The sequence below is a fragment of the Mauremys reevesii genome, linkage group 1, assembly GCF_016161935.1.
Source record: "Mauremys reevesii isolate NIE-2019 linkage group 1, ASM1616193v1, whole genome shotgun sequence".
NCBI classification, from domain to species: domain Eukaryota; kingdom Metazoa; phylum Chordata; order Testudines; family Geoemydidae; genus Mauremys; species Mauremys reevesii.
The window spans coordinates 13,189,984-13,206,251 of NC_052623.1; the positions used below are offsets into that span (position 1 = coordinate 13,189,984).

At 56.9% G+C, this 16,268-nt stretch overlaps 1 protein-coding gene across 1 annotated transcript; it reads right to left on the reverse strand.

Moving 5' to 3' along the window:
- Positions 1 to 3,162: 3,162 nt before the first annotated feature.
- LOC120372186 (folate receptor alpha-like) lies at positions 3,163 to 13,201 on the reverse strand. The gene is made up of 5 exons (XM_039489075.1): positions 13,151 to 13,201; positions 11,819 to 11,960; positions 8,245 to 8,433; positions 7,291 to 7,426; positions 3,163 to 4,440 (listed from the first exon to the last, which is right to left on the reverse strand). Exons 2-5 carry the CDS (start codon positions 11,954 to 11,956, stop codon positions 4,166 to 4,168), a joined length of 738 nt encoding a protein of 245 aa, XP_039345009.1. The 5' UTR covers positions 11,957 to 11,960; positions 13,151 to 13,201; the 3' UTR covers positions 3,163 to 4,165.
- Between the last annotated feature and the right edge of the window lie 3,067 nt (positions 13,202 to 16,268).

A 16,268-nucleotide genomic window follows, 5' to 3' on the forward strand; every position in this document is an offset into this window, starting at 1 on the left:
CCTCACAGAAATCCCACCTCTCCTGCCCCCCCAAAGAGCAGTGCAGCACCTGTCAGCAAACAAAGGAAGGTTTGTTTAAGAAAATATAGAGATTCTACTGGAAACGAGCGAGAGCCCTGGAAACAAATGGTTCCCAGACACAACAAAATCCTGAAACACGAACCTGGGCCTACACTTACCGATAGCTCCCCTGCCTGGCTAATACAGTAGGTTTCCCCCTCACCATTGTCTGTTCCGGAGCCGGCTGGCTTCACAGGAGCCAGGATCCCATTTTTCATGGGACCACCCCCACCCCTCAAGAGGTCTGCATCCTTAGTGAAAGGATCGGGACCACCCCCCATTACAGTGGGACAGCCTTTGGGCTCTGTTCATAGGCAGGAAGATCCCCTGTCCATTGTAACGTCCCATTTTCACTAAGTGGTGCCAAAGCTTTGCAATGGTCTCTGAGGGTTTCCAGGATGGAGCCCTGGCATTACATCCCCGGCTAACCAGGGTGGGGTCACCCTGCTCGCTGCAGAAGCCAGTCAGCTCCGGTAGCTGGAGACAAGTCCCCACAAAAGTTGCCCAGGACAGGGAGAGGGGAGGTTGATTTGAACAATATGCCAAGGCCCCCTGGGGAGAGTGAAGACAGCCGGGCTGGGGGCAGGCCCAGAGGGGTAGGGTGAGGGCAGTGGAGAGGGAGATCCTGGCATGTGCTGAGCAGAGGGGTCAGTGGGCGGGAGCCAACCTCAGCCTTGCTCGAGGCTCAGCTGATCCTGTCTAATGCAGGGGAGAGTGTGTCCCGGAGTAATTCCTGTCTGAGCGACAGCAGAGCTCACAGGAAACCAGCCCATTGGGATTTAAACCAGCACCAGGGCTGCAGAATCCACCATGCACCTTGGAAAGTGATGTCACGGGTTAATTATTCTCACCGCTGAACACTGACACCTTAATTCCAGTTGGATTTTGTCCAGTAGTGGGAACACCCAGGACTCTCCATCCAGCCTGAACCCCGACAGAGCTCAGACCCAAAACAGCAGGGGGAGATCGGTGGGGGCAGGAGAGGACAACAGGGCTACACCCCGTTTCTCATAGAGCTGAGACTCTCTTCTGCTTGTCTACCCCGGGAGCTAGTCGGCAGGGCTGCTCCCGAACAGCTGTGGGGACAAGGCCTGAGAGCACAGGCCCTGTGCAGAGCCCACGGGCGGCTTGTTAGAATTGGCACAGGGGCAGAGTTGGAAGAAGGGGTGCTAAGGACAGAGTAGGGCCTAGGGAATGGGACCCCAGAGGCCAGCTGCCCAAGCAGGCGCATTAGACAGGGAGCCTGCAGCCCGGGCCCACGCCTGAGCAGCCAGAACCCAGAGCAACACCTGGAGCCAGGGGGCTTGGGAGCACCTAGGCCTGCAGGGTTGGGTCCAGTACCAGAGCCTGGTGACTGGCCACAGGGGACCCCACCCAGCGCTTGAACAGCTGCAGACAGGAGCATTGCTGGGCCTGGCACCATTCCACACACCAGCTCCCAGGAGCCTCCCCAGAGCTTTGTGCTCCTTCCGCCCAGCAGCTCCCCGTCTCCCCCCACTCTCCGTTATGTCTCTTCCCTCCCCCATGCCAGCGCTAGCCTAGGCCCACTACTTCCAGACCCAGGTTTCTTGTAGCCAGCCCCTGCTCATTGCCCAGTTCAGCTGAAAGCATGGCACACCCCTGCCAGGTCCACACTATGGCCCCATGCAATAAGTGCACCGCTCCTAAGCGCTGTCGTCATGCCAACCATAGCCCCTGGCATAGACAGTGCTAGTCAACTTAGCCCCTGCCCCTGAGCTAGGGGGATTAGTGAAGCCGAGGGGAGATGCTCTCCCAGCTGTGGGGTAGCAGCTTCCCGAAAGCCCCCCAGCTGCACTGTGCGGGGGGAGGAGTGCCACACTGCTACAGGGGAAGACAAGCCTGGAGATCATTCTTCAAGAGTGAGGAAAGCTGAAGGGCAATAGTTCATACCAGTCTTGCGGCCAGTATGGGACTGGGCCCTGCATCTTCCCGCAGAGGTCCCCCACGGTGGGCTATGCAGCCTGGGTGCAAGACTGGGCAGAACATCAGCCACCATGAGGTTTTGCCAAGCTCTGTCTAGACACAGCATCTGTTGGAAAGGGTGGGGGTGTGAAGGTCTCTAATCAGAAACTCTGCTGCCCCCCACAGCTCCTTAGCAAAGAACCAGCCCTTCTGACCTTGCCGTTCAAGGAACAGCAGAACACACGGTGCCTCCCCTGGGCAAGGTCTGAGCTGGTCGATTGCACATCCTTAGTCACTGCATGGGACTCTGAACACAGCTCAGCTGGCAGTCAGGGACCAGACCTGTCCCTTGCCAATGCCCAGGTTGTGGGTGGAGCATCTCTCCTGCCACATGAGGCAGGTGCACAGTGGATAGGGATGCAAGTGAGGGGAGCCAGATGGAGTGAGTTCCTAGCACCAGACAGGAGAGGATGGTGCAGCTGTCTTCATTGCCCAGACCCTGCTCTGGGGTCAAAGAATTCAGAGCCCCACATGGGGGGCTAGCAGATGCTGGAGCCAGGCCCACATGCAGCAATCATACTCTACCGTCCAGTGGCTGGGAAAGGTACCCACCTGCTAGGCAACCTGAGAGCCCTGAGGAATCATAGAATCTCAGGGTTGGAAGGGACCTCAGGAGGTATCTAGTCCAACCCCCTGCTCAAAGCAGGGCCAAACCCACTAAATCATCCCAGCCAGGGCTTTGTCAAGCCTGACCTTAAAAACCTCTAAGGAAGGAGATTCCACCACCTCCCTAGATAACCCATTCCAGTGCTTCCCCACCCTACTAGTGAAAAAGTTTTTCCTAATGTCCAACCTAAACCTCCCCCTCTGCAACTTGAGACCATTACTCCTTGTTCTGTCATCTTCTACCACTGAGAACAGTCTAGATCCATCCTCTTTGGAACCCCCTTTCAGGTAACTGAAAGCAGCTATCAAATCCCCCCTCATTCTTCTCTTCTGCAGACTAAACAATCCCAGTTCCCTCGGCCTCTCCTCATAAGTCATGTGTTCCAGCCCCCTAATCATTTTTGTTGCCCTCCGCTGGACTCTCTCCTCTCACCTCGGGCTGGGCCCACCTCTAGCTCTGCAGCCCTGGGCACCGAGCAGAAGGACGCGTCTATCAAGGAGGAGACAAGCACAGAGCAGGGCTGGGACAGTTTATTTTGCCAGATTCTCTCACAAGCTGGGAGGTCTCAGTTCCAGACAGTTCCCACCTGCAGCTCAGGGGCACAAGGGCAGGACAGCGAGCCCAGGCTCTGCTCTGGTGCTAGGGGCTGGCCCTGGTCACTGGGCCTGCAGCCAGCGCTGGGAGCACGGTGTGCAGCCACAGCTAGTCCTGGAGCAGGTTAGAGGCCAGGCAGTCACCACCTGGCAGAGCAGGAGTCCAGCTCCAGGCAAGAGCTAGAGCTGGGAGCATCCTGCCAAGCCAGGCAGCGCTTCCCATTGACCACATGCTGAGAGCCCCGCTGGGAAACCAGAGCCAGGCAGGACAGAGGGGGTGGGGGAGCTCTGACAGCAGGGGAGTTGAGGGGGGGTCCCTCCCTCCCCATGCATCTGCTCCAACTAGGCAGCAGAACCCTGCAGCTAGGAGCATAAGGGTGGTGGTGGCTGCACATGGGCTCACCCTTAAAGGGCAGGGTGTAGTTTGGGGGTGGGGGGTGCACTGGAGCCCCATGTGAGTGTCCAGTCTGCTGAAGCAGAGACACCAGGGCAGGCTGCGAGCCAGGGCAGGGGACCCCTGTATTTCCAGGGTGCGCAGGATGGCAGGGATCAGACAAGGAAGCTAGGTAGCTGAGGGCACCATAATTAGAGGGGACCTGCCCTGGAACCTGACAGAATAAATACACCCAGCCAGGGAGTTGCTGCATGTTACAGAGCTCAGATCCCCAGGACATGGAGGGATCTCCCCAGAGCCTGCTGGGAGAGAGGAGCCTGGCAGGAGAACAGACAATAAGATCAGAGGGACAATGACAGGGGAAGGGAGGGACTAATCTGGTTCTATCATGTCTTGTCAGGGTTAGCAGTAGCCAGACAGAATCCTGAATCTGCTGGCCAGAGCCCAAAACAGGGCAAACACACCCTGTGCCCCGAGCGGAAATATTTCCTGTATAAGCCAGTGGAGCTGCCAGAGGCTTCTGGATGCTCAGAGCAGGGCCAGGAGAGCAGCCGGCAGCAGCAGCAGGACAGCCCGTGGCACAGGAGAGGCGTCTCTCCCATTCTGGGCATAGTACTTGGCCACGGCCACGTTGGGGTTCCCTTTGGCAGGGTCGAACCACATCTGGATGCAGCGCCCGCTGCCCCGGTGCTCCGTGGTGTATTTGTAGGAGTTGGACCAGATCTTCTCGCACAGGTCCGCCGGCCGGGGGAAGACGTATTTGAATGGTTGGCACGTGAAGCCACGGGGGCACCGGTTGGTCCCTGGAGAGGAGAGAGGGCAGCAGTGAGCAAGCTGTGGCTGGACTCCCTCTAGCCAGCGTCCCCCATCTCTGGCTGCTAGGCATCCGCCAGTCCCCGGCTACGGGCTGAGCTGGCAACGGCCCAGCTGGCTTGTGGGAGAAACACAGTCCTTCCCTGTGAGGTGAAGTTCAAGGGCTTGTAGCCACATCACTCACCTGCTGGCTTGATCCCTGGCTGGTGCCCTGATGGGCTGGACAGACAGATGGACGCTAGTAAGAATGAGGAACCTACCCCTGCTGGGCCCCCGTAGGCTAGGCCCCCCCCTCCTCCCAATTCTGCCAATGCACATTAATCCTTCCCAGCCCTCCAGCACCCCAGGGTCTGTAGCTTATTTATCCTCAGGAAACTCTGAGGTAGGGCAGTGCTCTTCTCCCCGGTACGCAAGTGGGAAACCGAGGTACAGACTGAATTGAGGTCACACAGTGACTCTATGGAAGAGCAGTGCTAGCCAATACAGGATCTTAACGCTTTGCAAAACTGCCTTCAGCCTTGGCACTAGCTAATTGAGAACTTGTCAAAAGGCAAAACTATATCCAGTCTAGGTCCCAGTACGGCTAGCGTCATGGGCCACTGGGCTAGAACACGGTCTGCAAGAGACCGAGCCAAGGAAGAGTTACAGCCTGGTGGGTTGGGTCTTAGCCACATGTGGGGAGTTTAGTAACTTGTAAAGCCACACGGGAAGTGTAGGTAGTTCAAAAAAAAAAAAAAAAAAGTCAGTGGCTCTCAACCTTTTGACAAGGGTACAGTTGTCTAGAGAGAGAGTGTCTCATTTGCCTCATGTACCTTCAAGTATCCCCCCTCGTTACTTGCTTACCAAGTCAGACAAATACAAGTGTCACAGCACATGTAAAATTGCTGACTCATTTGTACCATACAATTATAAAATAAATCAATTGGAATACAAGTAGACTATACACTGAAATGCAAGTTCAATAGACCAGTATAAACAAGGCATGGTCTGAAATTTCAGTTTCTACCAGCTTCACTGGGGCTTTTTATGTAGCCTGTTGTAAAACTAGACAGGCTGATGCACCCCAAGACCACCTCTGTGCACCCCCTGGGGCACATGTACCCGTTTGAGAATCGCTGGTTTAACTCCACACACCTTCTGCCAAGGTGGACATGTTGCATAAAAACAAGAAAAGTGACATTCCTGCCCACTCCTGCAAAGCCAGATTTTATTGCACTGGGGTCTTTAGAAGGAACCACAAGGGTGACCTAGTCTGACCCCCTGCCAAGGTGCAGGATTGGTTGTGACCAGGTATTTGGCTCGGTTTGCTTATTTGGCCTCCTGAACATTGAGCGCCGTGAGTGTTGTCAGACAGTGGCCACCCTCTACAGTCAATAGCAGGGAACTGAAGCAGATCTCAAGTCACAGGCTCTAAGCACTGGGCCACTCTTCCTCTGGGCCACTCTTCCTCTGGGCATCATCTGCCACTGCTCCAGCCTAGGCTCTGAGCCCCATTCACTCCTCCGCCCACTGAAGGTACATGGGCATTCACAGCACAGAGCTGAGTCCAGGGCTCCTGCCAGTTCCTTCTGCACATCACGGGGAGCCCCATTTTACCCTCTCCAGCTCTGCCCCTGGGACTTCACTGCTGTGGCTGCCTCCAAGACCCAGACCCACTTTGGAGGCACGGGATACTGGCGAGCAGTGATGGGCTGTGACAGAGTGGGACTGTTCTTAATGTTTCCTCTGAATACTGTGTGGGGGCCTCAGTTTCTGACCAACCCTCTGTCTCAGTGGCAACTAATGGCCTGGGCCCTTCCCCCCTGCAAGGGGATGGCTAAAGGTGAACAGAGAGATCAGGTGACCTCCTGGCCCAGGAAAGAGACAAAGGCCAGAGAGGAGGGGCTGGAGGGGGCTTCAGTTTGGGGCTGGCTGGGGACGGGAAGTGAGGGCAGATGGGGTTGTCTGCCTCGCTGGGCCCCAGAATGGACCCAGCTGAGGGATCCTGTTCTCTGTACCTACAAGCTCTGGTTTAGACCATGTTCCTGTCATCTAATAAACCTCTGTTTTACTGGCTGGCTGAGAGTCACGTCTGACTGCGAAGTGGGGGTGCAGGACCCGATGGCTTCCCCAGGACCCCGCCTGGGCAGACTCGCTGTGGGAAGCGCACGGAGGGGCAGAGGATGCTGAATGCTCCAAGGTCAGACCCAGGAGGTGAAGCCGTGTGAGCTTCTTGCCCTGGAAAACAGTCTGTGCCAAGGGAGAGGAGGCTCCCCAAAGTCCTAACTGGCTTTGTGGGAGCAGCTCCAAAGCATTGCCCGGGGACTCTGACACAGGCGTTGCCACAACTCTGTAGAGGGGCACCACATGCCCAGTCGCCTTAGGGAGGAAGACCCCAGAGCCACACAGCCACCTGCTGGGCAGTTCTGCTCACCCAGGAGGCAGATTTCCTGGCCTCTGCGCCAGCATGAGCTCCATCGCCACAGCTGAAGATGCCCCAGGTTCACTGGACACTATGTTCAGGCCAGGGGATGACCCATTCCCACAGCCTGACCCAAACCAGGGACAGCGCAGAGAACAGAGGAGACTACAGGCCCCAGCCCCTCACTTCCAGGGTGCTCCTCTCTGAGCCCCCACCTAGGGTCTGTAGCTAGTCAGAGGGCTGCTGCCATCAAGGGGCAGGGAGAGGTGGGAGCCCCTCCTCCAGCTCCTGGGCTGCCAAACCAGCCCTGAACCTGTACAGCAAGGTCTGACTCCTCCCCATTCCCCCTACCCGCACCCCCCCCCCCAGGCTGCAGCAGCCTGGCTCCACCCTGCAGCACAGAGTAGGGTGGTGGGTTTGCTCTCAGCAGCTCACTGACCTGAGGTCCAGTTCCAGCCCTTGTGCCAGTTCTCTTTGCAGGTGACGGCGTCCTTGCAGGCCTCCCACCACAGCTCGCAGTCCTCCTTGCACAGCGGCACATTGAGGATCCTCTCCCGGCGCCAGCTGTTATCTGCCTGGAGGGACACAGGGCTGTGAGCATCAGGGGGCAGCTCTGCCCTCCCCCCCAGCCCCCATGGGGCAATGTCACCCCAGCAAGCAGGGGTAAGAGATATGCTCTCTCCCCTCCACCCCAATCCAGCACCACTGAATGGAGCCAAAGAAAGTCCCAGCAGAACCAGGTCCAGTCCCCAGGGGAAGCGACAGCCTCACAGCAGCCTCCCCACACACCTGAGCGGCAGCATCCACAGCCCAACAGGCGTCCCATGCAGCCCACCCAGGCGATGGGCAGGCCAGCTCGGTGTCCAGGGAAGAGATACTGGATTTACTGCAGAGCCCTGCTCAGGAGCAGCATCTGCAATCTTAGCTGTTTCCTCCACAGCAAACACCCTGCATGAACCCACCTCACCCCAGGACAGAGGCACCATCAATCCCACTGAGACACCAGCCAAGTGGGAGCATTGCACAGAGCTCAGCAATGGTCTAGGGCTCCAGAGAGCCTGGCACAGCAGGAGGGATGGCAGGACCCCAGGGGCACTGCCTGGGGAGGGAAGATAAGGAGCTGTTCAGTGCAGCCTCCGGATGCTTTGTGGGGATTGTCCTGCCTACATGCAATGGGCCCTGGCTGGATACGGGGACACCAGCTGCCAGTGGAGAATTGAACCTGGGGCCTTTGGCACAGAAAGCACAAGCCCTGACTGCACAAGCTGAAGGAGCAACTCTGCGTGGTGCTTGAGAGTGAACTGTTAGGACCTGCCACTAGAGGGAGCCGTGAGCCCATGCACCAAGCCAGCCTTCTCCCCACCCCCAATGCCCAGCCCCAGCGCCCCCTGACCTGGTCGATCCAGGGCCCCAGGTTGGGCGAGCACTCGTACAGACACGTGTCCTGGATGAAGTGCCGCTTGCACATCTCTGGCATCACCCCGCAGTGGTTCCAGTTGAAGTTGTACAGGTAGGACTGGTCCTGGTGGGCCCCTGTGCTGGTCTCAGCCGTGCAGCAGGCGTTGTCTTTCCACAGGGCGCACTGTGAACACAGCGAGAGACAGGTGCACAGGGGATTTCAGCAGCTCGCCCAGGTGACGGAGAGGATGCTGTGGGTGCAGCAGCATCCCCGGCCTCTAGTGGTGCCTCGTGGGACTGCTCTGGTATCAGCACTGGTAGGGCCATGGCTAAGGACCAGGGATTGAAGGGCAGAGATGCTTTGTTGCCAAGTGCTGGGAGATCTTTAAACTACTAAATGCTGTGAAGTGGGGAAGCTACAGACTGGGGGCAGGAGGGGCAGTCACCGAGCTGATAAATGAGGTTTGATTAGGCCCTCCAGATGTAACCCCCCCCCAACCCCAATTGTGATCTCCTCTGTGGGATGCTGGGTAAGTGGGGAATGGGGAAGAGGGTGCAAAGAGACAACAGACTGAATTTGTCCAAATGAAAGCACCTCCTAGTGACAAGGCACCACTTCAACATGAGCCTTGAGTTAAGAAACATGGGACTAGAAATCTGAACTAAAGTTAGTTCATTGGGAACACGTGTAACCAGTGAGTAAAGTGAGGGGATGGGCGATACTGGCCCAGCACTCCTTTGGGGGAGGGGGGGTGTCAGAAAGCCCAGGACTCCTTTTGGTCTAGGACAAAAAGGCAGCCCACACAAGGACTTTGGGAGGAAGATCAGACTGACTGCTGGTTTGGGGGGGGCGGGGGAGGCAGGACATGGCTGTCTGCCCCACCTTCTCAGGCAGTCTGCTGGGTCACCTTCCTCATCCCGATCCCAGGAGATCTTACCAGCCTGGACAGCGAGACCCACCTGACATCACCACCTTCACTGGCTCCAGCTCACTCCTGGGCACCAAAGGGGATGAGAGACTTCGGTTCCTGCCATCACCTGCTTCCACTTCCCACTACATCATCTCTCCCCCCCCACCCCCCATTGCCTCCTGTTTAATAAGAGTCTGGCTTTTCCCACCAAGCCTGTATCCTGCAGCACTGCTGGGAGCCTGGTACCAGAAGGCAGCACCTGGTTCAGATGCAGATTTGCCAGGTTTGGGAGCAGCTGATCAGATCATGTGCTGCCTGGGGCTGTTTCTCCCGCAGTGAGAGTGCAGAGAGGCTAGGCAGCACCAGACACAGAAGCTGCATAGCCCATCTTCTCTGCTCTTTTTTCTGCCCCTGTATGTGTTGGTCTGGTTTTGTCTTCTAGGAAGTGGGCTCAGACTTAAGAGTGCCAGATCATTTCTATTAACGCCTCTTTTCCCTCAAAAGACTTGCCACCATCTCCTAGCTGCCAGACAGCTGCGTGGAGGCGGGGCGGGGGTGGGGAGAGAAGAGGTGGTAAAGGAAAAGTACAGGAGAGGACTCAGTGTTTACCTCAGGCAGCTCCCAAAAGTGACCAGCACACCCCTCTGGCAGCAGCTCCTAGGCAGGGGTCCCAGGGGTCCCTGCACAGTGCTACATGCAGACACTGCCCTGCAGCTCCCATTGGCTGCAGTTCCCAGCCAATGGGAGCTGTGGAGTCAGCACTCAGGCAGGGGCAGCGTGTGGAGACCCCCTCCCAGGGGGCGCAGGGACAGAACGGCGGCTTCCAGGAGCGGCATGCAGCAAGCCTGGGCAGGAAGCCAGCCTTCACTCCACTGCCCTGCCGGGACATTTGCCACACACCCCCCCCCGTCGGCAGGCCGGCCTTCGACAAACTCTACAGCGAATGGGAACGGGAACAAGGAATGGTGTCAGAGTTACAGCCTGACTCAATATTGTGTTTCAAATGAGGGTTGCCACCCGTCCAGTTTGCACTCAGACCTTGGCTTGTTTAGCCTAAGCTAAAGAAGGTTGAGGGGGGATATGATTGCTCTTTATAAATATATCAGAGGGATTAATATTAGGGAGGGAGAGGAATTATTTAAGCTTAGTAACAATGTGGACATAATAACAAGTGGATATAAACTGGACACTAGAAAGTTTAGACTTGGAATTAGACAAAGGTTTCTAACCATTAGAGGAGTGAAGTTCTGGAACAGCCTTCCAAGGGGAGTAGTGGGGGCAAAAGACATATCTGGCTTTAAGACTAAACTTGATAAATTTATGGAGGGGATGGTATGACGGGATAGCCTAATTTTGGCAATTGATCTTTGATTATCAGCAGGTAAGTATGCCCAGTGGTCTGTGATGGGATGTTAGATGGGTTGGGATCTGAGTTATTACAGAGAATTCTTTGCTGGGTGCTGGCTGGTGAGTCTTGCCCACATGCTCAGGGATTAGCTGATCGCCATATTTGGGGTCAGGAAGGAATTTTCCTCCGGGGCAGATTGGCAGAAGCCCTGGAGGTTTTTCGCCTTCCTCTGCAGCGTGGGGCACGGGTCACTTGCTGGAGGATTCTCTGCAGCTTGAGGTCTTCAAACCGCAATTTGGGGACTTCAATAACTCAGACATAGGCTAGGGGTTTGTTATAGAAGTGGGTGGGTGAGATTCTGTGGCCTGTATTGTGCAGGAGGTCAGACTAGCTGATCATAATGGTCCCTTCTGACCTTAAAGGGTATGAGTCCAGGTTTCAGCTTGTGTCAAATGGCACCTGGACAAGCCCTGATGTCTGTTTTCTTTGATTGGCAGAGATGGGGGAAGAGCAGAGAAGGGGCAGGGCCTCAGTTAGCAGATGTTAGAAGTGTGGCAACCCTCTTTCAAATGCTCCAGCTGTCTTCTCCCCCCCCCCCCCCCAAACCATCTTTAATAAAGAGAGATGGATCTTTGTAATGGTGGCAGTCGCTATGGTCCTAAGCAGGCTGAGGTGTTTGTACTCAGAACCCCAACCCACATTTAAACAGTGACAGGGTCAGGTTAACACCTTTGATACTTGGGCCTGTATATGATGGAAATCACTTCAAGCCAGGGGGTGCTGCAGAACCAGCCCTGCACCCCCAGTCCCAGCACCTTTGTTAACACCTGATACTTGGGCCAGTTTATTCTAGTGAAATTAACCAGGACATATCCAAGTCCACCCACAGAATCAGTGGCAGAGCTGGGACGGCAGCACAGGAGTCCTGGCTCCCCGGCCCTCTGCCTCAGTCCGAGCCCTTCCCTAGGGCACCAGCAAGGGACAGGCCTCTTTTCGGACGGACGAAGTAGCCCAATTTGCATGGCTTGCTTCGCTGCTGCCAGACAGCTGGGTCTCCCTTGCCAGCCCAAGGACATTGGCACCACAACCCTGCCTGCCTCAGCCTCCTAGGGCTGCGAGAGAAACTGCACTTCTTGGTGCATTGCAAACACCTCCAGCTCCCTGCACTGCAGTCCTCCACGGCCCCAGAGAACCTGGTGTAAGGAACAGGCCTGCAGTGGAAGGGATGGCAGGCCCAGGTGACTCAGTTACACCTCACCCAAAGCTCCAAGGGGTCAGGGATGGGACTGATGTGTCAGACAAGAGCGTACCTGGCCATGCAGCGCCCCCTCTGGGCCTGGCTTGGTTTTGTGGTGCTTGGCGTCCATGCACACATTCAGCACAGATTCCTTCGCAGCAGTGGCCACGCAGGCAGCCAAGAGCCCCAGCACGGCCCACCGCGCTGCCATCTCCCTGCAGCCAGGGCCACGGGTGTGTGGAAGAGAAGACAAGACATGTTAGTGCAACTGCCCAGATGCGGCCTGGCTGCCTTCATCAGGCTGAGGCATAGCACTGAGCACACAAAGAGGATCCCCAGGCAAGAGCATCTCTGCTGGTCTGCTACCAAGACTGGTGCTCTGCAAAGACCCATGAGAGAGAAAGACCAGCCACAAAAACCTCCTGATCTGCAGGAGCTTTTACCCACAAAAAACATTCCACCTAGGCAGCCTGGGGCAGGCACTTCCCCAAACCCTGACCCCAGGGTGACTGCTTTGCCTTGCAAGGGGCTCTGAGCAGAGGTCCCAATGTCTTGCCTCAGGGTGTTCTAGTTTCCACCCTAGCTATGAGCTCCCCTCCACCCTACAGCCACCCATGGGTGCATACATGCCACACCCTTTATATTACGCAATGATTCAGAGCCAGACACTGGTACCTCATCTGAGCTTTATCCAGAGAGTCAGCAATGACCACTGAGCTTGACCCTGGCTAGGGAACACCCCTAACCCCACCAGCAGGCTTCTGTGCTGGAACCATAGCATGAGAGGAGACCCATTAGGTTGTATTTTTTCCTCCTTTTGTTAGTTCTGTGGTCCTCCAACAGGGAGTTTGAGGAGGCTAGGTCACAGCCCCACAGCCAGCCCTGTCTGGTTACCTCCAGTCAGCTGGGGCAGGGTGGTCAGACTGGCCAGTTACACACTAGGCACAACCTTGGGCTGCCTGAGCAGACTCACAGCCCACCAGCACCTGGTCTCAGGAGACTGACCATCAGAGTCATTCCTGTTCATTTCAGGTCACTGGACTTGCCACCCCCTGACATGGGGCTTTTCCAGGCATTAGAAATTGGAAGCTAGTACAAGGCCTTGTACTATTGGATTATCAAATATCCTCCTTCATCCCCTCTTGTTAAATCTCTTCTCCCCACCGTGGACCAAGGGGTTTCCTCCACCTTCTAGGTATTATTCTAGAAACACATACAAGGTTCCACTGCTGCAGTTTTTATAGAAGCAGATTCCCCCCAAGCACTACCTGTGCACTCAGCCCAGGAACAAGGCAGACATGGGTCACACCCCTCTAGAGGCAAACAGCAGTTACAAACCTAATCTCATTGACACCTGGACACCAGCCAGCCCATATCACAACAGAAAAACATGATCTACCCCTACCTTGCTAGGGGGGAAGGCCCTTTACAGCTGCTCCAGACAAGTGCTCAGCAGCCAGGCTTCTGGAGTCAGCTTTAATAGTCAAGTCCTTTAACCACAGGTGTTAACCCCTCCACACAACCGGGTTAATGAGGCTTAATTGTAATCAGTGCTCGGTACCTGTACATTAGCAGTTTTTGTAACAGCCAAAGAGCTCTGTGTGTTTGCCCCTGATCAGTCATGAGCCACAGCGGATTAACGCATGGGTCAATGGGGCCAGTACCCAGGAGCCCTGGCCAATGTGGGGGCCCACGCAGGAGTGGTGGCATTCAGACTCCATCCCCTGCTCCTCCTGTCATCCCCCCCCCCCCCCGCCTGTTGGCCCTGCTTCTCCTCTTCCCCTTGATGCCCCGGCCACAGTCAGGCTGGAAGACACGGCTGTGGTGGGGGAGTGTATCCCCCCATCCTCCCCCATGCAGAGATGGGGAGCTGCTCGCCCGAGCCCCATGTACAGCTGGACCGAGCCCCCTCTCCCTTCCCCCCAGCCCCCCACGTGGAGCTGGCCCGAGCCCCCTCTCCTTTCCCCCCCCACGGAGCTGGCCCGAGCTCCCTCTCCCTTCCCCCTTCCACGGAGATGGCCCGAGCCCCCTCTCCTTTCCCCCCCACGTGGAGCTGGCCCGAGCCCCCTCTCCTTTTCCCCTGGCCCCCCACGTGGAGCTGGCCCAAGCTCCCTCTCCCTTCCCCCTTCCACGGAGATGGCCCGAGCCCCCTCTCCTTTCCCCACGTGGAGCTGGCCCGAGTCCCTCTCCTTTCCCCACAGAGCTGGCCTGAGCCCCTCTCCCTTCACCCCTCCGCAGAGATGGCCCAAGCCCCTCTCCTTTCCCCATCACAGAGCTGGCCCGAGCCCCCTCTCCTTTCCCCTCACGGAGCTGGCCCGAGCCCCCTCTCCTTTCCCCACGGAGCTGGGCCAAGCCCACTCTCCTTTTCCCCTCACGGAGCTGGCCCGAGCCCCCTCTCCTTCCCCCCCCCCCGAGCTGGCCCGAGCCCACTCTCCCTACGCCCCCCCCATGCAGAGCTGGCCCAAGTCTCTCCCCCTTCCTGCGGGCCCTCCGCCTGTCCTGGGCAGAGGGGCCAGGGTGCCTGAGAGCAGCCCCCGGCCTGTATCCCTGCCCCACAGGGTGCACCCCCTGGGGCAGGTGGAGGGTCCAGGGCTCCCCACAGCAGCTCTTACTGCAGCCCGGTTTCTGGCCAGGCCAGGGGGCGGGGCCTTGGGGGAAGGAGAGGGGCAGGGGGCGGGGCCCCATGGCGGGGGGGGCAGGATGTGAGGGGCCCAAATGTTCTTTGTGCCCAGGGCTCCAATACATTTTAATCCGCCTCCGCTTGCCACCCAGGCGAGCCTGTCTTGGTGGTAGATGGTCCCTCACACCACAAATCACACTAATCTTCAGCTTACTCCCGTCCCAAAGGCCCAGTCCTTTACCCCAGGTCAGTGGCACCCTAGATCTAACCCCAAAGACAGCGCTTCCAGCCAATCCTACAACGGAGATGTATTACCTAGCAAAAGGAAACGAGCGAGTTAGTTATCAGGTTGAAGCAGGTAACAGAGACACGCCAGCGAGTTACAGCCTTAGGTCCCAGAAAGAGCTAGAAGTGTCTGTAATAAGCCAGCTCTGTACGTCCTAACCCAAGCTGAGCACCCGGGGGTGCCTTGCTCATGCTTAGAAGTCTTGCCCTCTCCCTGCAGTCCAGGTGTCACCCACACACCTCCTGGGTGTGGGGCGCTGTCCCGTCTAGTGGCACCGAGACCACTTAGAGCAGTGGTCCCCAACCTTTTCATCGGGCGGGCACCAGACGAAGGACCGTGGCGGCGGTCGAGCATCTGCTGAAATGCCACTGCATTTCGGTGGCATTTCGGGGGCGATGCCCCTATCTCTGCATGGGGGAGGACTGGGGGATACACTCCCCCACCACAGCCGTGTCTTCCAGCCTGACTGTGGCTGGGGCGTGAAGGGGAGGAGGAGGAGCAGGGCCGAGAGGCGAGGGGGGGACGACGACAGGAGGAGCGGGGGATGGAGTCAGAATGCCACCACTCCTGCGTGGGCCCCCACATTGGCCGGGGCCCCTGGGCACGGGCCCCATTGACCCATGCGTTAATCCGCCGTGGCTCATGACTGATCAGGGGCTTTTTGTGCTGTGATTGGGTGGGGGGGGGGGGCAAAGCAGCAGCCCCTGTCCCGGGGCCGCCAAGAGGGGTCGGGCCCTGCCCCCCTGTGGAGACACAAATCTGGAGGAAAAGGCAGCTGGTGTGAGTTTTTCCTACAGTTAATTCAGTATTTTAGGACAAATTGTCAGAGTGGCCCCAGCAAGAGATGGTGGCCGCATTCTGAGGCCACTTAAAAATGTGCTCTGAGAACCCCTGGCCTGGACGTCTAACACAGGGCGTGTGGATAGCAGGGACTTTCCAGGCACCTACAGGTTAGGTGTTGCAATGCCTAAGTCCCTCTGAGGATCCGGGCCCACCTATCTTGATTCCCATCCTTCCCAAGACCACCCCCCTTGAAACACGACCGGTGGGCCTGGTCTACATGAGCACTGTTCTTTCAGTGGGAGCTTGTGCCTCCTTGTCACCTAGCCTAGACATCAGCCACAGGCTCTTTGGAACTGCCCCTGCGGGAGAGGCGGCAGCAAAACAGGAGTTACCTGCAGCCACAGGGGCTACAAATGTGGGGAATGAACGTGACCGGTGCTGAGCAGCGGCAACTCTCATGGACTTCGAAGCCCCGCACCGCTCCAGAGCAGGGCCCTCTGGTCTCCTCTGGGGCTGACCAGGTCATGGCAGAAACAAGCTAGAATAGAGGCCCCGGCTGACTAGACAGCTGAATCTTGGCATTCTATGGCTCCTTTATCTGGCACAATTTACAGAGCAAAGAAAAACAGTCTATGACAAAGACTGCCCAGCAGGTGGGACTGATGTTCTAATCCAGAGGTCGGCAACCTTTCAGAAGTGGTGTGCCGAGTCTTCATGTATTCACTCTAATGTAAGGTTTCACGTGCCAGTAATACATTTTAACGTTTTTACACGGTCTCTTTCTATACGCCTATAATATATAACTAAACTACTGTTGTATGTAAAGTAAATAAG